Source organism: Bison bison, unplaced genomic scaffold, assembly GCF_000754665.1.
Source record: "Bison bison bison isolate TAMUID 2011002044 unplaced genomic scaffold, Bison_UMD1.0 scf7180017864215, whole genome shotgun sequence".
NCBI lineage: Eukaryota > Metazoa > Chordata > Mammalia > Artiodactyla > Bovidae > Bison > Bison bison.
Genome location: NW_011494787.1, coordinates 2875793 through 2893628, shown reverse-complemented (window position 1 = coordinate 2893628; position 17836 = coordinate 2875793). Strand labels below are relative to the sequence as shown.

At 44.5% G+C, this 17836-nt stretch overlaps 1 protein-coding gene across 3 annotated transcripts in view; it reads left to right on the top strand.

The window, feature by feature from the left end:
* ARHGAP25 (Rho GTPase activating protein 25) overlaps positions 1 to 9578 on the top strand; it is a 92692-nt gene extending 83114 nt beyond the window's left edge. For 2 of the 3 annotated variants that reach the window (XM_010845322.1, XM_010845321.1), the window contains 4 exons: positions 810 to 931; positions 1727 to 1911; positions 5711 to 6237; positions 8709 to 9578. In XM_010845322.1, coding sequence (XP_010843624.1) covers positions 810 to 931; positions 1727 to 1911; positions 5711 to 6237; positions 8709 to 8916 — 1042 coding nt within the window. In that variant the 3' untranslated portion in view covers positions 8917 to 9578. The remainder of the gene's footprint in view (positions 1 to 809; positions 932 to 1726; positions 1912 to 5710; positions 6238 to 8708) is intronic. The other variant, XM_010845320.1, reaches the window with a different exon arrangement.
* The last annotated feature ends 8258 nt before the right edge of the window (positions 9579 to 17836 follow it).

Sequence of the window (17836 nt, the reverse complement as noted above, 5' to 3'; positions counted from 1 at the left end):
TATATATATATATATATTTGTAAGCTGCTTCTTTTGGCTAAACATTATAGTTTGAGAATTTTCCTATGTTGCAAAATAGGGTTATATATGACTCTGTAATATTCCATAAAGTTTTCTCATTTGGACACCACACCCTTCTCTGAGAATTTCTCCATATTGGGAATTTTATATTGTTTCAGCCTATTCCTTTAAAAGTGTTTTTTAGAGATAGTATTTAGAAATCCCTTTGCTGATCTTTTCAGAGTTGTTTTTTGTTTTTTTTTTTTAATGATGAGTCTGAGAGCTTCATGCCTCAGCTGGGTAGAATTATAGTGAAAACTCATTGTTAGTTTTTGAGCACCTGCTGAAAATTTGAGATGCTCGGTGGTGTACTCTGAGGATGAGAGCACGGAGGGATCATGAATTCCCATTTATGAAATCTCACTATAACATTTTCTTCTCTGGAGACTCAGCTGGGATGTACAGAAAGCCTGGGAGATAAGCCTGTAAAGTGAAGACTAGGCATGGTCCGCACCCATTTTAGTCTTTCTCATCTCCTCTTAGCTCCTTGCACTGGACCCTGCTTTGTGCCAATGTAACTTCCTAGCCACCCTTGACCCCTACACCACCCTCAGCAGCTGGGCTGCTTGTTTCTTGTCTGCCTTGATCTTGAATCTTTCGAGACAAAACCAAATTCCTGTAGTCAAAGCAGACTGGTCCCATTCCTGAGACCAGGAGGAAAGAGCTGAGACATACCTCTGTGGTACCTGGAAGTACTTCCTTGTGGCAACTTCTTGTCCCCCACTCTGGGATATCCTGGCTGCCCGCAGGTTCCTCCATGAAATCCAGCTGAACTGTGGAGTTAACAAAATGAGTGTGGACAATCTGGCTACTGTGATTGGTGTGAATCTCATCAGGTCGAAGGTCGAGGACCCTGCTGTGATCATGAGAGGTACCGCTGGTCCCATGGTGATGGCAGGGGCAGAGGAAGTAATAACAGTGACATCACTACCAAATTGCTCTGCAATTTGCTGAGAGTTTTCTGTAGATTATCTTATCTGAGTTGTAAAATAACCCTGTGAAATCAGCAGGCAGTTTATTTTCTGGGTCACAGCAGAGCAGAGAGGTTAGAGATTTACCAGTCATCACACAGTATGGTAGGCTAGCACAAAAACATTTAGCTGGTGTTTCTTAGTCTTTTAGTATTTTTAAACACCCTTAACCAGAGAGTACGAACAAATGTAATTTTATAAGACACCTCAGCAAGAGGCTACGTGTAAAGCTGTGCTGAAAAGACTTCTGAGGCTGTGTCTTAGTTCAGTGAACAAGAGTTCTGACACAGAGTATTGATGTCTGCCGTAATTTCGGGGAGGCAGTACGCTTGGCACACATTAGGTATGTGTGCAGTAAGAAATCAGATGTCATATTGAGGACCACATCAGGAGAGAAAGATGTCTTCATTTTTTTTTCTTGTTGTAGTCCCTACTTCCTAATCAAAGACGATGCAGAGGACTATAGGCTGAAAACAACCCTTTTTCACCCCAGTCCCATATCCTTCTGTCTCATCCTTTTCAGGATCCCCTATCCCAAGCAATTAAGAAGGATTCTGTGAGGAATAACTGAAGTCTGTGGGGGCCATGTGGTTTTAGAGTCAAGTTTAGTGACATTTCATGGGTGGAGACCCTTGAGGACTGCCTGCCCCCTGCCCATGGTCTTGCACTACAAATCTCTTTCTTCTTTCTTTCAGGGACTCCTCAAATCCAAAGAGTGATGACCATGATGATCAGAGACCACGAAGTCCTTTTCCCCAAGTCCAAGGACGCACCTTTGTCACCCCCTGCCCCCCAAAATGACCCCAAGAAACCTCCAGTTGCACGAAGCTCTGTGGGCTGGGATGCCACTGAGGACCCTCCAATTTCTAGGACTGACAGTGTAAGTAACATGGTAAGGTGTAGAAAACCTTCCTCTTTCCATCCAACTCTTCCCTCAGTCCAGGTCATTCCATGTAAGAGCTGCTCTGGGCTGGCAATCTGGGGAGTCCTGGGAGATGCTATGGCAGTGGGCGCAGCTGGTATAGACTCATTTGAATGCATCTTGAAAGCCTGGCATCTTTCAAAATCTAGTTTCTGTTGGTATCCTGGAGATGAGATTAGTGACATGTGTGCCCACCCTTCAGTGACTGAGCAATGGGAGTCCTCACTGAAGCCCACATTAAAAAGGAAACCCTTTCAAATGCAGTCCAGGGAAGTTTGATAGGGAAATTAATGTATACCACAGTGTAAATGTTTCAGTGAGAGTTGTTGAAAATTACGGGTGAAAGTCCAGAGAGAACTGGTTTCCTGCTGAGCCATGAAACGTGATTTCTTTCTCAGAGTATGTGATGTGTTTGTGTATTATTTCCCTTTCCCTGATAAGCTGTCTCAGCAATGTCAACCCCTCATTTGTACTGAAGGATTGCGGCTCACGTTCACAATGTCAAAAAACTCTGCAGACTCTGAAATTTAGAGTAAGGCCAACAATTTACAAAGCTCAGCTATTTTTACATCTTTAGAGAAACAAATATTTTTTAAAAGAACATGTGAACTTTACGTAGCAGCTTGATTCTTGATGTGTGACCAAGTAATGAATCTAAAAGTTCCGGTTGACCAGGTGCTGTCAGCTGCCTTCAGTACTGTTAATCCTGTGGATGGTGAAGAAAGTACTGAAAAAAAGGTGGTGGTGGTTGTGATTTTTTTCCTGGATGATGCCTGTCTGGATACAGTGCATCTTACTAATACTCTAAAATCAAATTAATATTTAGGAATGTTCCTACTTCATATAGTGAAATCATCCTGGACGTCCTTGAGAGTGGCCATTTTGCTCATTTGACAGGTTTCTGTACTTAGTGTAACACTAAAGAGAGGCACTGTGCTGGAGACCTTGAATAGATCACGTGTGGAGTCGTCACCCTTCCTCTGTAGGGCAGAATTTATCTTACACATCTGATAGCTGAGGTGCTGAGGCTCAGGGAGGTGGACCCGCTAGCCCAAGGTGATGGTACTAGAATGGCAGGAGAGTGGGACTTAGACCGAGTTTGCATCTCAGGGCCCAGGCCCTTCTGATTCCAGGTAGGGTTGCTGGCGCAGGTGATAAGCTAGAAGCCTCCAGTGCAGCTTGAGCCCTGATTTTCTGATTTTACATTTAGGGCTCAGTCTTTTTCTCTTTCTTCTTAATTTAATCTAAACATATATATCCATGATACAAAAACATCAAAACAAAAGAAAAAGAGATATGTTTAGAACTTCAGCTCCCTCTGCTCTCTCCACCCACCTCATTCTTCCCTGCCTTTATCAGTTCCTTTTTCATCTTCCCAATGTTCCTTTATGAAAACATAAGTAAATATGAATGTAAACTGTTATTTACCTCCCTTTTTATACAAGGTATAACATACTCATTCTCTCCCCTTACACACACACACACAGGCACACGTGTATGCTACTCTGTATCTTGAAGTTTTCTGTTTAATGGCATACTCTGGAGACATTTTCATGTCAATACATAGACAGCAACTTCATAAACTGTGTTTTTGGCAGATGTATGATGGTAAAGAATCTGCCTGCAATGCAGAAGACCTAGGTTTGATCCCTGGGTCAAGAAGATCCCCTAGAGAAGGGCATGGCAACCCGCTCCAATATTCTTGCCTGGAGAATTCCATGGGCAGAGGAGCCTGGCAGACCACAGTCCATGTGGTCACAGAGTCGGACATGACTGAGCGACTCACGCACATGGTATTCCATTCTGTGCATGGACCACGATCTACTCAGCCAGCCCCTAGAGATGAGCAGGTTACTTTTATTCCTTTATACTACAAACAAGGATGCCATAAATAATCTTGACCATGCTTTATTTAATGCTCAGACAGATATATTTCTGGCATAAATTCCTCGAAGTGGGATTGATGAGTCAGTAAATAGATTTGTAATGTAATTTTGATTAAAATTGTTAAATAGTGGTTGTCCTCTTTTGTGCTTCCACCAGTGATGCATGAAATTATCTATTTCCCTACACTTTTCCCAGCAGAGTATGTTAGCTTTCAGGGGGTGGGGGTTCCCATCTGATAGGAAAGAACTGATATTTCATTAATTTTAATTGTGAAGTTTTCCTGTTGTAAGAGAATCCAAACATTGTTGTCATATGTGTAAGGGCCAGTTGCATTTTCCTACATAAACCGTCTGACCTTGTTCTTTGCCTATGTCTCTATTGATTATTGGTCGTCTTCTCAAATTTTATGAACTTTATGTATTAGGGAAAATAGCCTATTGTCTGTGATATGCATTGCAAATATTTTTGTTAGTTTGTTAATTCTTTTTTGATTTAGCATGTAGTGATTTCTGTGGCTTACTTTTAATTTGGAAAATCATGGAAACCCATGTAGATTGAATTTATCAAACTTTTCTTTTATGGCTTCTGGATTTTGGTCATGGAAAAGCCTCCCCATTCTAAGGTTATTTTAAAAGATCCTATTTTAAGACTCCTTCCCACAAGCAATTGATTTTAGTCAGCATTTCACTTCTAGAGCACGAGTTCCTTCAAGCATTAATGTAATATTCTTCTGAAAAAAATGCCTGGCAGAAAATCAACTAATGTGACAAATTAAGAGATGGTCTTCTTACCTAAACAGACATTTCCCCAAAGAAGACATATAGATAGCTAAGAAACACATGAAAAGATGCTCAACATTGCTCATTATTAGAGAAATGCCAATCAAAACTACAATCAGGTATCATCTTACACCAGTCAGAATGGTCATCATCAAAAAGTCTACAAATGATAAATGCTAGAGAGTGGGGAGAAAAGGGAACCCTTCTACACTGTTTGTGGGAATGCAAATTGATACAGCCTCTATGAAGAACAATCTGGAGATTCCTTAATAAACTAGGAATAAAACTACCATACAACCCAGCAATCCCACTACTGGACATATATCCTGAGGAAACCATAACTGAAAAATACACAGGTATTCAAATGTTCATTGCAGTACTATTTACAATAGCTAGGACATAGAAGCAACCTGGATGTCCATCGACAGATAATGGGTAAAGAAGTTGTGGTACATATACACAATAGAATATTACTCAGCTATAAAAAGGAATGCATTTGAGTCAGTTCTAATGAGGTGGATGAACCTAGAGCTTATTATGCAGAGTCAAGTAAGTCATAAAGGTCATATATTAATACATATATATGGAATCTAGAAAGATAGTATTGACAACCCTATATGCAGGACAGCAAAAGAGATACAGTCATAAAGAACAGACTTTTGGACACAGTGGGGGAAGGAGAGGGGGGATGATTTGAGAGAATAGCATTGAAACATATACATTGTCGTATGTAAAATACATAGCCACTGGGAGTCTAATGTAAGATGCAGGGAACTCAAAGTGCTCTCTGACAATTTAGAGGGGTGGGATGGGGTGGACGATGGAAGGGGGATTCAGGAAGGAAGGGACATATGTATACCTGTGGCCAATTCATGTTTATGTGTGGCAAAGACCATCACAATATTGTTAAGTATTTATCCTCTAATCTAAAATACAATAATAAAGAAAATACCAAGGAAATAAAAGAGACGGTCTTCTGGAGTTTCATAGATGCGCACCCAGGAGATGCCTTCTTTCAAGTTTCTCATCCTGAGAACATGACACATGTGACAAAAACCCATGTAACATCCATGGCCATTTTTTTTTTTCAGGCCAGTGACTCAGATGCAACCAGCCCCACTGGACAACAGCCAAACGATGGGTGTCTAGAAGACAAAGCATCCAGGGACAAGCCAGGGGATTGGAAGCCGCAATCACGAAAAAGGACTCAGACGCTCCCAAACCGGAAATGCTTCTTGACCTCTGCTTTGCAAGGTGCCAACAGCTGCAAAACAGAGATATTTAAAAATGAATTCTGGTCATCTTCTTTGGAGGCGAAGGCTGGGGATGGGCACAGGAGAACGATGTCTCAAGGTGTGCCGCAGCTTTTCGACTCCCAGCGAACTTCCACCTATGATAATGTCCCCACCCAGCCCGGGTCGCCTGGGGATGAAGCCAGTACACTCTCACCCCAGGCCTGTGACTCCAAGAGAGATGCTCTTGCCAGCCTAAACTCTGAAACTGGGCCTGGGAAAAAAATCTCTGGTGAAGACGAACTTGAATCTTTGCAGAGGATGGTCCAGGAGCTGCGAAAGGAAATAGAAACACAGAAGCAAATGTACGAGGAACAGATTGAAAAGTAAGTCAATCCCAGAGGGGCTTGGGCAGCCACTTGGTTTCCATATTAAAAGCAAATAGGGATTTTTCTCTGCCAAAGGAGTGACATCATGAAACTTCAATTATAGACGACAGATTCTATAGTAAGTAGTCTGGCCTAATGAAGAAAAAGGGCAAAAAGATTGAGGAGATGACCAAATTAGTGAAAACACTAAACTTTAGATTAAATTCGTGGAAAAGTAAGTATGTAGCTTAAGTAGCTTAACCAGCTATTTCCAAAAAGTGATTGTTTAAGCATCAACGTGCCTTAATAGGAGCTTCCCAGGTAGAGTAGTGGTAAAGAATGTGCCTGCCAATGCAGGAGACACATGGGAGGCAGATTCAATCCCTGGGTTGGAAAGATTCCCTGGAGGAGGAAATGGCAACCCACTCCGGTATTCTTGCCTGGGAAATTCCATGGACACAGGAGCCTAGAGGACTGCAGTCCATGGGATCGCAAAGAGTCTCATGCATTTGCCCTAAAACATTAAGAGAAATTTAAAAACTTTTTTGTATTAATGTCATTCACCAACTCTGCAAATATTTATTAAGGTGGCCACTCCTCCTGAAGGGGACAAAGTCTTCTGAATCCAAAATTGGGTGGGGGGTGGGGACTCCCAACTCCTCCATGGGAGAGGAAAGAGGACTCAGTCTATAATACTTTCTCTAATCTTCATGCTTCATACATCCCTTCTCATATAATCCCTTCAGTAATGAGGTGAAATAGGTAATACCCTCATTTTACAGAAGAAATAAGAGTTTGGGAAGTATAAAAAGGTTCCTAAAGATTGCACAGCTAATCATTGATGGGGCTGGGATTTGAACCCAGGTCAGCCACCCTCCCGAGCCCACTCAGATTCTACCTCTCCACCACTGGAATCAGTGGTCAAGATCTAGCAGTGTCTCGTGAGGTTGCCCTCTGAACAAGAGGGATGTGGAGAACTGTGAGAAGAAAATTAGATTTGTGATGAGTAGGATTACAGAAAGTAAAAGTGTTACTCAGTCAGTCGTGTCTGACTCTTTGCAACCCCATGGACTGTAACCCACCAGACTCCTCTGTCCATAGGATTGCCTAGACAAGAATACTGGAGTGGGTTGCCGTTTCCTCCTGCCAAGTATCTTCCCAAATCAGGGATCAAACCTGGGTTTCCCACGTTGCAGGTAGATTGTATACTGTCTGAGTCACTAGGGAAGATGGGAAAGAATCTTCCTGCAATGTGGATTCCAGAGGAATGTCTAATTTGGCTTTAAGAAGAAATGGGCAATGGTAGGCAATACTCTGATGAGAGGCCATTACGTGCAGCATCGACCGGGCCTGTGAAGTTAGAAGCCAGTGAAAGTGTTAGTTGCTCAGTTGTGTTCAACTCTTTGCAACCCCATGGACAGTAGCCCGCCAAGCTCCTTTGTCCATGGAATTCACCAGGCAAGAATAGTGGAGTAGGTTGCCATTCCCTTCTTCAGGGCATCTTCCCAACCCAGGGATTGAACCGGGATCCCCTGCACACGCTGTAGATGGGTCTCCTGCATTGCAGGCAGATTCCTTATCATCTGAGCTACCAGGGGAGCCCAGGGATGGGCTCAAACAGGAGCTCAAGTCTCCATTTAAGAATGTCTCTGCCATTGGGTAGCATGGAGGCAGTATCTCACAGAATGAAACTCTGAAGTGACTTTTCTAATCACATTCTCCTCACAGGCCTGAAATTCCCTACCATGGTTTAAAAATGTCATATATACGCTCATTTTTCAAGGGTTAATTCAGCACAGCCTGAAGGGGGACAGACAGGCACCTGGGATGAGACCAAGATTTGGGGCAGTAACAGTGAAAATCCTGGGAATTCAGTAATCCAGTAGATCTTGCACTTTGAATAGGATTCAGAAGTGTGGGTGGGGCTGGAAAGACCATTGCTCTCAAAGGGCAGCTCCCTGGATTCTCCAAATCTTGGTCTCCAGGAGCCTTCATGAGAGAAGGCTCTGATCCATGGTCTGCGTGGAGCAGGATGAGAAGGCACACATGTGTACACAGGGGCTGGGGATCCTTACACAGGGGCTGGGGATCCGTACACATGGAATCTGGGTGAGATTCAGCTGTCAATCAACACTTCCACAGAGCAGGACAGATGTAAGGCGCTAGTGGGCTCTAAGTATTAGAGGTGGTATCTTCATTCAAAGACTTTATAGGGTGGTAGAAGATACAAAACACAAAACGACATGAAAAACAACACAAGATGTCACAGGATGGATGATAAATGACGAAAGAGGAGCGGGAACATGCTGTGGGAGTTCAGCTTTACTGGGAAGTCCTCCTGTCTGGGGTGGGACACACTAGGAGGCACAGGCTGGAGATGGGTCTTGTGATATGGAAGGTGAAACGGACAGGGTGGCAGTGGGCAAGGCCGGAGGGAGAGTCTAGAGGTCATGCCTTGTCATCCCATTCTTTTCTTCCCTTCTTCATAGCCTCGAGAAGGAAAATTATGACGTGTGGGCTAAGGTGGTGAGGCTCAATGAAGAACTGGAGAATGAGAAGAAGAAGTCAGCAGCCTTGGAAATCAGCCTCCGCAACGTGGAACGCTGCCGGGAGGATGTGGAGAAGAGGAACAAGGTCTTGGAAGAGGAGGTCAAGGAGTTTGTCAAATCGATAAAGGAACCCAAGACCGACGCTTGAGGATCCCAGGAACCACAGAGACCGCCTGCAGAGACCCAGCACTGCTGCCTTTCTTGCTGCTAACCAATAGCCAGGAAGCAACATCACTCCCTAAGAGGGAGACGACATTTGGAGGGAAAAACATCACATTTCCCAATAAATAGATTGGTGGAGTTTGCAAGAGGAGAAGAGTGAGCGGGGACTTGTGTGGACAGCTCTGAGCCCATGGGGCTGTATTTGAAAGGATTGCATTATTCCACGGTGGTTTCAGCGGAGTGAAACGGCACCTTCCATAACTGGATGGCTGTGTCCAGTGGAGACTGATGCAGGCCACAGGCAACAGGCTGCCCCCGACATAGGCTGGACTGAAGTGTTAGCTGTGTTTCCGTTGTGGAACAACTTGCTTGGTCAGATGTCTGACTGGGATGTCTCTGAGACACAGGGGCCAAAAATAATATTCAGCTTTTGAGTTCTCTGCCTTGGGGGAGGGGAACTGTGTTTTGAAGAGCGGCACCTGCTGAAGCCGGGACCCCATTCTGCCACCCCCACCATGAGGCACACTCTCCAGGGCTGGAAACTCAAAATTAGTGTTAGGCAAAGACAAACCAAGCAATAAACTGTATTTATGAAAGCAAAACTCGTTAGAAAATTATATTCAAATAAAGAAAAAAAAAGCAGCAGCAGGGCTGTTGGTAATCCATGCAACACCTTTATGAGAGTAAATGACTCCCCATCCTGGGGGCAGAGACATCCCTCGCGAGGCACACGGTGAGCAGGACATGGGCTGTGTTCTAATTCCACTTGCATTTCAGGGGCTGCGATTGCATAGGTCAGGCCCACGATGATACAACTTTTTTTAGACGCTGTTTGTGAGTTTAGAGTCATGTCCATCAAGTGAACTCCGGGAGTTGGTGATGGACAGGGAGGCCTGGCGTGCTGTGATTCATGGGGTCGCAAAGAGTCAGACACGACTGAGCGACTGAACTGAAGTGAACTGTGAGTTTAGATAGTAACAGTCATATAATAATATTTTTCCTGTTTCATGAAAATGCATATGATTTTTTCTTTAAATGATCCCGAGGCACTAGAGAAAAGCTAGGGCTTTCCCAGCTGAGAGTTGACTTTTCCTTCTATATTAAGCCAACCTGGTAGAGGCCCCTCGTGAGGCCCCAGGCCTTCCTAGGAAGCATGGTGGAGTCTTTAATGGTTTTTGTCATCATTCTAGTTGAGTAGTCTCTAAGCTCTTTTGATCATGTACCCCATCAATATAAAATATTTGAGCATACCTTCCTAAACATGAAAAAAAGTGAAAGTGTTAGTCGCTCAGTCGTATCCTATTTTTGCAATCCCATGGACTGTAGCCTGCCAAGCTCCTCTGGCCATGGGATTGTCCAGGCAAGAATGCTGGGGTGGATTGCCATTCCCTTCTCCAGGGGATCTTCCCAACCCAGGGGTCAAACCCGGGTCTCCTGCATTGCAGACTAATTCTTTACCATCTGAGCAGCCAGGGAAGTCCATCCTTCTCAACATGTTTATTTATTTATAAATGATATACACATACTACTATATTAATTTATCATGTATATCACAAAACATACACAGGAAGAAGCTGAATAACGATGAGATAAAAACTGACCTAAGTAAATATTCTCAAATGTGCTTTCAGCTCTGGAAGCCCCTAGCCCAGTTTCCCAGTGGGTGTTACCTGTACTCATATTACATATTTCATCCATTACTCCCATAAATATGCTTGACTTTGGGAAGACACATGGCTGAATTAGTGGTTTGGAATCTCCGGTTACCACAATGAGAGTTTAGCCTTCCCCAGCATCTGTGTCTCCTCGTTACTTCTTTTTCTCCCTTTTCTTCCTCTTTTCCTCACTCTGGTCATCATATCCCTCACAGAGTGAAAGGCCTGGACAGGAGCTGTTTCCCAGTCTTACTACCCAGGCCCTGCTCCTCCCACCTCCAGCACCCTGAGGACCAGACGGATGGAGGACAAGGATGACACGTAGAGTTCCTAGTAGAGGCCTGCTTACAGCCCATTGAGGGCAGGGAGACTGATTTGGGACATTATTAACTAAAGCAGTTAAATATTTGATTTCCTGGGATTTGTTTTTCAATGACAGAGTAGCAAACGTAGAAACACTTCCTGAATACTTGATGTCCACTGATGAGTGTCTGTAGTTCTGCCAGGCATGTGTGCCACATGTTCCCATGGGCTCCTGACATGGACCCTTTGGATTCTAATACAGACTTGAGTGTGGAAGTAGCCGGCTTCATAGTTCCAAAGGGAACATTTGTCTGCAGGTACAGCGAGGAAGCCCTGAAGCCTGTTTGTTTGGGGGTCCACATTATAGGAACTTGCTGGCCCACATTTGAGTCCCAAGCGCCTCCTGGTCAGATCATGCCTCTCATTCCACACCTTTTGCCAGAACCACAAGATCACAGAGCGACCGGTCTAGCTTCTGAAGCCAGTGTCTCAATACCTCTTCACAATTGAGGGCATCTGGCTTACCGAAGCTGCCCCCACCTGCTCTGGTGCCACCCTCCACATAAGGAGAACACAAAGAAGCGTTTCTCCAGGCCCTCAGGCCCTCAAATCCAAGGAAGGGCCAGGGAAGCAGATCTGGGGTCTGAGGCCAGTGTCATCAAAGCCCCAAAAGACCACCTACAAGCTGCATAGCAGTGTAGCTGCAGCTCACCTGGACCCGGGAGCCAGTTTCTGGAAGCCAAACCCACACTGACCTTTGCCACCTCTGTTGGAGCCTGGAGCTCCCAGTGTTACTTTCAAAGCCCTGCAATGCGCAGGATCTAAGGAATCTGCCTTTTCCCTGCCACCAGCCCTTTACCGTCCCTTTTCTTCTACCTGCACAGGTGCTGAGAACTTCAAAAAGTCTGCAATATGCACTTTCAAACCCCTTGCCATCTTCCCACCAACATTCTTCACTTCCTCACTGCCTCGAGCATGGCACGTTTTCTCCTATGTGTGAAGCAAACCTGATGGTCTTCCACCTGTTTGTGCATAGGGCAGGAGACTTTGTATTAGGGAATTGCCTGGGGTAAGTCCTGACTTCATCTAACAAAATTCCACAGATGGGGTGGCATTTATTTGTCACAATTCTGGAGGCTGGAGGCTGAGATCAAGGTCAGGTGAGGTCCTTTTCTGGGCTGAAGGCTTCCGGTTGTATGCATACATGGAAGAAGCTCTGTGGGGAGCCCCATGGGGGCTCTTTTGTAAGACATTAATCCCATTCTCAAGGGCTCCAGCCTTATGACTTACTTCCCATAGGCCACATCTCCTATTACCATCATCTTTAGGGCTGAGGATTTCTACATATGAATTTTGGGTGGAAGGGAAGCAAACATTCAGATCAGAGCCATTCTTTCCCAGTGAATTTTGGTCAGTCTGAGCCTCGAGAGATGGAATGTGACATCACAATACCGAACCTACTGCAGAGGATGCAAGCAATAATCGTTTTTGTTGTTGTTTTGACCAATTCTTTCAGTCCTGCTCAGATGCCCATCCTCTCGGGAAACATGGAGCAGAGGGCTCCCAAGCAGCCTGAGGCTCTGGAGAAGGGGAGGGCCAGGAGCTGCATGGCACAGGAGTGGATGGCTGGGCTCTGGGTTCAGGACAGGAGGATGCATATGCGCTGACATCATGTAAACTTCCACATTCCACTACTTCCTCTGCAGATAGCATCAGGTCACGTGCTGCCAGATAGCATCAGACGTGTGCTGCCGGGGAGCAGAGAGATCACTCAGAGGCTACTCCTGCAATTCACGTGGGCTGCCCTCATAAGAATTGCAGGAAAGCTTTCATCCTGCCGGGAAGGCTGGATAAAAGGAGGCCCCGGGGATGGAGATTCAGCTGTTGCTCAAGGCTGGCCTTTGGTCAGCCACAGAGAGAGCTGCTGAGTGACTTCAGACGAGAAGTGAGTGCAGAATACCAACAGGGAGGCCAACCTCTCTTTCCTCTGCTGCCTGGAAACTGTTTTACGATCCTAGAATAACAGACTGGAAGATACCCTTGAACTTGTCTAATCTAACCTATTCACTTAATGGATAGTGAAACTGAAGCCCAGAGACAAGTAAATTGTCAGAGTTCACAGAGCGATGAGGAAGAGGTTTAAAGGGCTCCTCTGTTCCACCGTTCAGTGATCTTTGTGATTCTTAGCTTCTGTCCGAGGGTTCTGCCCCCAGACCAGGACCATGCTGTGAAACCCACTGAACGTCTGTCACTTCAGTGCTTCCAAAATATGGAGCTGGGCTTAGCTCTTGGTCACAACCAAGACCCACCTAATATAGCATTTTCCACCTTCTCTGCATTACCAAAGCTGTCTTAAGACAGTGGTTCTCAGACTTAGCCTCACAATAGAACCCCCTTGATCTGAGCATCAGATCCTACTCCATATCAACTGAATCAGAATATTAGGAGTGGAGCCTAAGAATTAAAAAAAATACAAAAAACTTTTCAATTATTTCTAATACAGACAGGATTGTTAAACATGAGTCTAAAACTGCTAAGTATGACTCAAGTCATGACTAATAATAATATTAAATCTACCTGCTCCCTCTCCCATTTTCAATCAACACAAATATACACTCTGTCCTCCCTACATGTTGGTTTATCATGGGTTCATTCATATAAGGTAAGAGATGCCTACAAGATAGAAAATGGATTTATGATATGAATCCATTTTTCAGATGGGAAAAACTGAGCCTGAAGATGTTACCAAACAACTTTAATATAACACTAGCTTAGTCGTGAATAAATCCAAAGAGTCTGAGACTTCCTTCATATATGGGGATACACTCAACTTACTTTAAATGCTCACATAAGCAAAGAAGGTAAGCCCTTGAGAGCCTGATTTAAAGAGTCTTAAGAATGTGTGTTAGTAGCTCAGTCATGTCTGACTCTCTGCGACCCCAGAGATTGTAACCTCCTAGGCTTCTCTGTCCATGGGATTCTCCAGGAAAGAATACTGGAGTGGATTGCCATTCCCTTCTCCAGAGGATCTTTCCAACCCAGGGACTGAACCCAGGTTCCCTGCATTGCAGGCAGATTCTTTACCATTTGAGCTACAGGGAAGTCCCAGTCTTGAGAATGACTCTGATTCAAACCATCTCTCTTTCAGACTCAAGGCAGATAGCGACATCTCTACCAGGAGCCTTTGGGATATTAACCATGAGTGTGACAGTCCTAGGAGACACCCATGAAATTTCCATTAATCATTAATACCATCTTTATACCATGTAGTTATCTGATTCCTAGCAGAGAGCTGTGTGATTAAGATGGGAACCTGGCTGGCTAAATTGTGCTATGGTTGGAGGTGTGGATGGAGTGTGGGGTGTACCACAGAATAGAGCAGGTGAGGGCCCTGCTCACCTGAGAGCACAGGTTATACAGTCTGAGATGGGTGAGGAGCTGTTTCATAGTTCAGTTGCTCAGTCATGTCTGAGTCTTTGCCACCCCATGGATTGCAGCATGCCAGGCTTCCCGGTCCTTCTCTATCTCCGAGAGTTTGCTGAAACTCATGCCCATTGAATCAATAATACCATCCAGCCATCTCATCTTCTGTTGTCCCCTTCTCCTCCTGCCTTCATTCTTTCCCAGCATCAGGGTCTTTTCTAATGAGTCACCTCTTTGCATCAGGTGGCCAAAGTATTGGAGCTTCAGCTTCAGCACCAGTCCTTCCAATGAGTATTCAGATTTGATTTCCTTTAGGATTGACTGGTTTGATCTTGCAGTCCAAGGGACTCTCAAGAGTCTTCAGCACTACAGTTCAAAAGCATCAATTCTTCAGTGCTCAGCCTTCTTTATAATCCAACTCTCACATCCATAGTTGACTACTGGGTGAGGAGGCAGGGACTTACAAAGGGACAGGGGATTCAAGAAGCAGGATGGAAAGCTCATTTGCCCTCAAACAAACCTGATAACAGATCAAAGTTGGCACTTTGACTTCCTTTTCTACTCTCTCCTCCCATTTACTAATGGCTGTCCTCCCTGCCTGCAAGGCCAGTCACATTCAAACATCGTTCTGGATCCTTGATCAGTGTCATCATCAACATCATAACAGTCCCTACCATTGATAAGCAACAAATACCACGTATTCTCTGCAAGGCACTGTGCCAAGTATTTTGTACATGTCATCTTTAAATCTTACATCAACTCTTCTCTTTTTTTGTTTTTTGTTTTTTTTTGAAGAGAAAGGAAGAGTAGCTTTATTACTTTGCCAGGCAAAGGGGGAACACAATAGGCTTGTGCCTCAAGAACTGTGCCTTAAACCAACACTTGGATTAAGTGCTACTAGAGCGACTGATCTGATCTGATCTGATCTGATACCAGTTTTACAGAGGACAAAATTGAGGTTTCAGTGTAGCAGAGCTAGGAACTGACCCAAGTCTGTCCAGTTTGCCTAGTGTTAGAGTGGATCACTAGCACTTCAGAGAAATTAAAAATTTCTAAAATTTAAAATTAAAAATTCTAAACTACAATTCAGAGAAACATTTCACTCCCTAGATCATAGGTTTATTATACAAGAATATAGCTCAGGAACAGCCAGATGGAAGAGATGCATAGGGCAAAGTAGACGGGAAGGGGCACAGAGCTTCCTTGATCTTCCGGTATCTCCATGTGTTCACCAACACAGAAACTTACCAAACTTCGTCATTTGGGCCTATAGGAAACCCTCATTCTATAATAACAATTGATTAAATCACTGACCAAGTTGATGCTTCAAATTGGTGATTAAACTCAATCTCCAGGCCCTCTCCCCCCACCCTCCGGGTAAATGATGAGACCAAAGTTACAGACCACTGAACTGGCCCTGAAAGTGAGTTAGTCACTCAGTCATGTCCGACTCTCTGTGACCCCCATGGACTGTAGCACACCAGGCTCCTGTGTCCATGGAATTCTCCAGGCCAGAATGAATACTGGAGTGGATTGCCATTCCCTTCTCCAAGGGATCTTCCCAACCCAGGGCTCAAACCCAGGTCTCCTGCATTGCAGGCAGACTTTTTACCAACTGAGCCACCAGGGAAGCCTAGTGATTGCTTGCAATCTGTCTTCTATTCCTGGCATTCTTATTCAAATTGTTATTTTAATTTTTAATGTAAAGTGTAGTTTAGCTCATATAGTTTAAATGCATGTGTGAAATTAAAAGTAATAATGATTATAATTGTAATAATCACTAACCTTTATTGTGTGCTGAATATTGCCAGTCAGACTGTTCTAAGTGCTTTTTTGGTATTATCTGAGTTAATCCTAACAAAATCCCCAGAACTAGATAGCACTAACCCCTTTTTACAGCAAAGGAATTTGTTGCTGCTTTTGCTCCTGCTTTTCATGGTGACTCTGCAAACTGTCTCACGTTCAGAGGAGAACATTTTTCTGACAGTTCCTGGGGTTGGAGATGGAGTTGGGAGCACATGAGGGCAATATTCAGTAACTGGGTGAATTGTTCATCTGACAAATTGCCTTTGAGCAAATTAGTCTGCTTCACATGCTAATAGCCTAGCTTGGCCAACTGGAAACAGAGACTTACTGGAAACCCCAGTAAAGCATCAGTGAAGTTCACACCTGATAGGAAAATATTAGACAAGGCAGGCAGAGGTTGCTTCCTGGACCACTGAACTGAAGATCAGGACCGAGGGCAAGGTGAGCTGGGGCAGTGGTTGCAGACCCTGTAGAGAGGATCAGAAGGCAGGGAAAATTCACCATTTGGAACTCCGGGGGTGGGGGATGGTGAGTGTACCCTGCCTCCAGGCTGTGTGAGCAGTTGTACAGCTGAGGGGGCAAACACAGATCCTTCACTCTGCTGTCTGCAGCCTGATCTGTCCCCTAACCCTCCATCCTGACTTCTCACCCCACGGAAGGGGGCCTTCCTCCATGCAGAGCCACACTCAGTTTGCTAAGCCCAGCACCTGCAGGGCTCTGCCAGCCCACAGTGGGCACAGTTTTCAGCTGACACCAAAGAGCCACACAGGCTGCTTATGGCTCTCGAACAGAGGTCTTGGTGAAGCAGAAATGGCCACCTAACTGTTGAGAATGGTGAAGTTTGGGTCTTATTATAAGTAATTTTGTAAATACTTGGTGAATACTCAGAGACAGAGGGGAAAAGAAGATTCTTACACGTCAAGAGATTCGCCAAAACGTCCACCTTAAAATAGCTCTTTGTTAGTAACTGAGGCAACTGTTATTACTTCCCTTGATGAAAAGCTCTCTTACAGATTAAAAAAAAGTATCAAAAGGACTTAAGAATGAAATAGAGTTGCCACATGATCCAGCATCCCACTCCTTGGCATATATCCAGACAAAACTATAATTTGAAAAGATACATTCACTTCTAGGTTCATAGCAGTGCTATTCACAATAGCCAAGACATAGAAGCAACCTAAATGTCTACACTTCAACAATAAAGGAAAATAAAAAGATTTAAGAATGGAGAGAACCAGTAGGTTGCAAATTTAGCAAGAGATGCCCAGGCTTCCATTCTAAAATTACCTCCTCTCACTAGTCTAGGTGATGCATGGTATTATATTAAGTGTAAACAAGGATATTACCTTGGAAGAATTGTTCCTAGTTTGAAATTATTTAGTCTATTTAGAGGCATCCTACACAGCTAATAATGCCATCTGACCACCCTGCCTCTTAAAGCTTTGCCTGCCACTAGGACAAGCCCAACTGCCTGTACTCGGTGTGGGGGGCACTTAGGCCAGGGCTGGGCCAGAGCCCCTTTGTAGTTCTGAGCCACATCCTCCCTTTTACACATGTATACACATGCAGTCCCCATGTTACCCCAGGAGCTGCCATGTGCTCGGCCCAGCCCGTCTTGGCTGTCTTCCCCTGGAGGGCAGAACCAATGCCAAGACAAGACTGCCACAGGAACCAGCACTCCACTGCTCTCAGGTATCGCCTCTGTCCTCGTCGTCATGC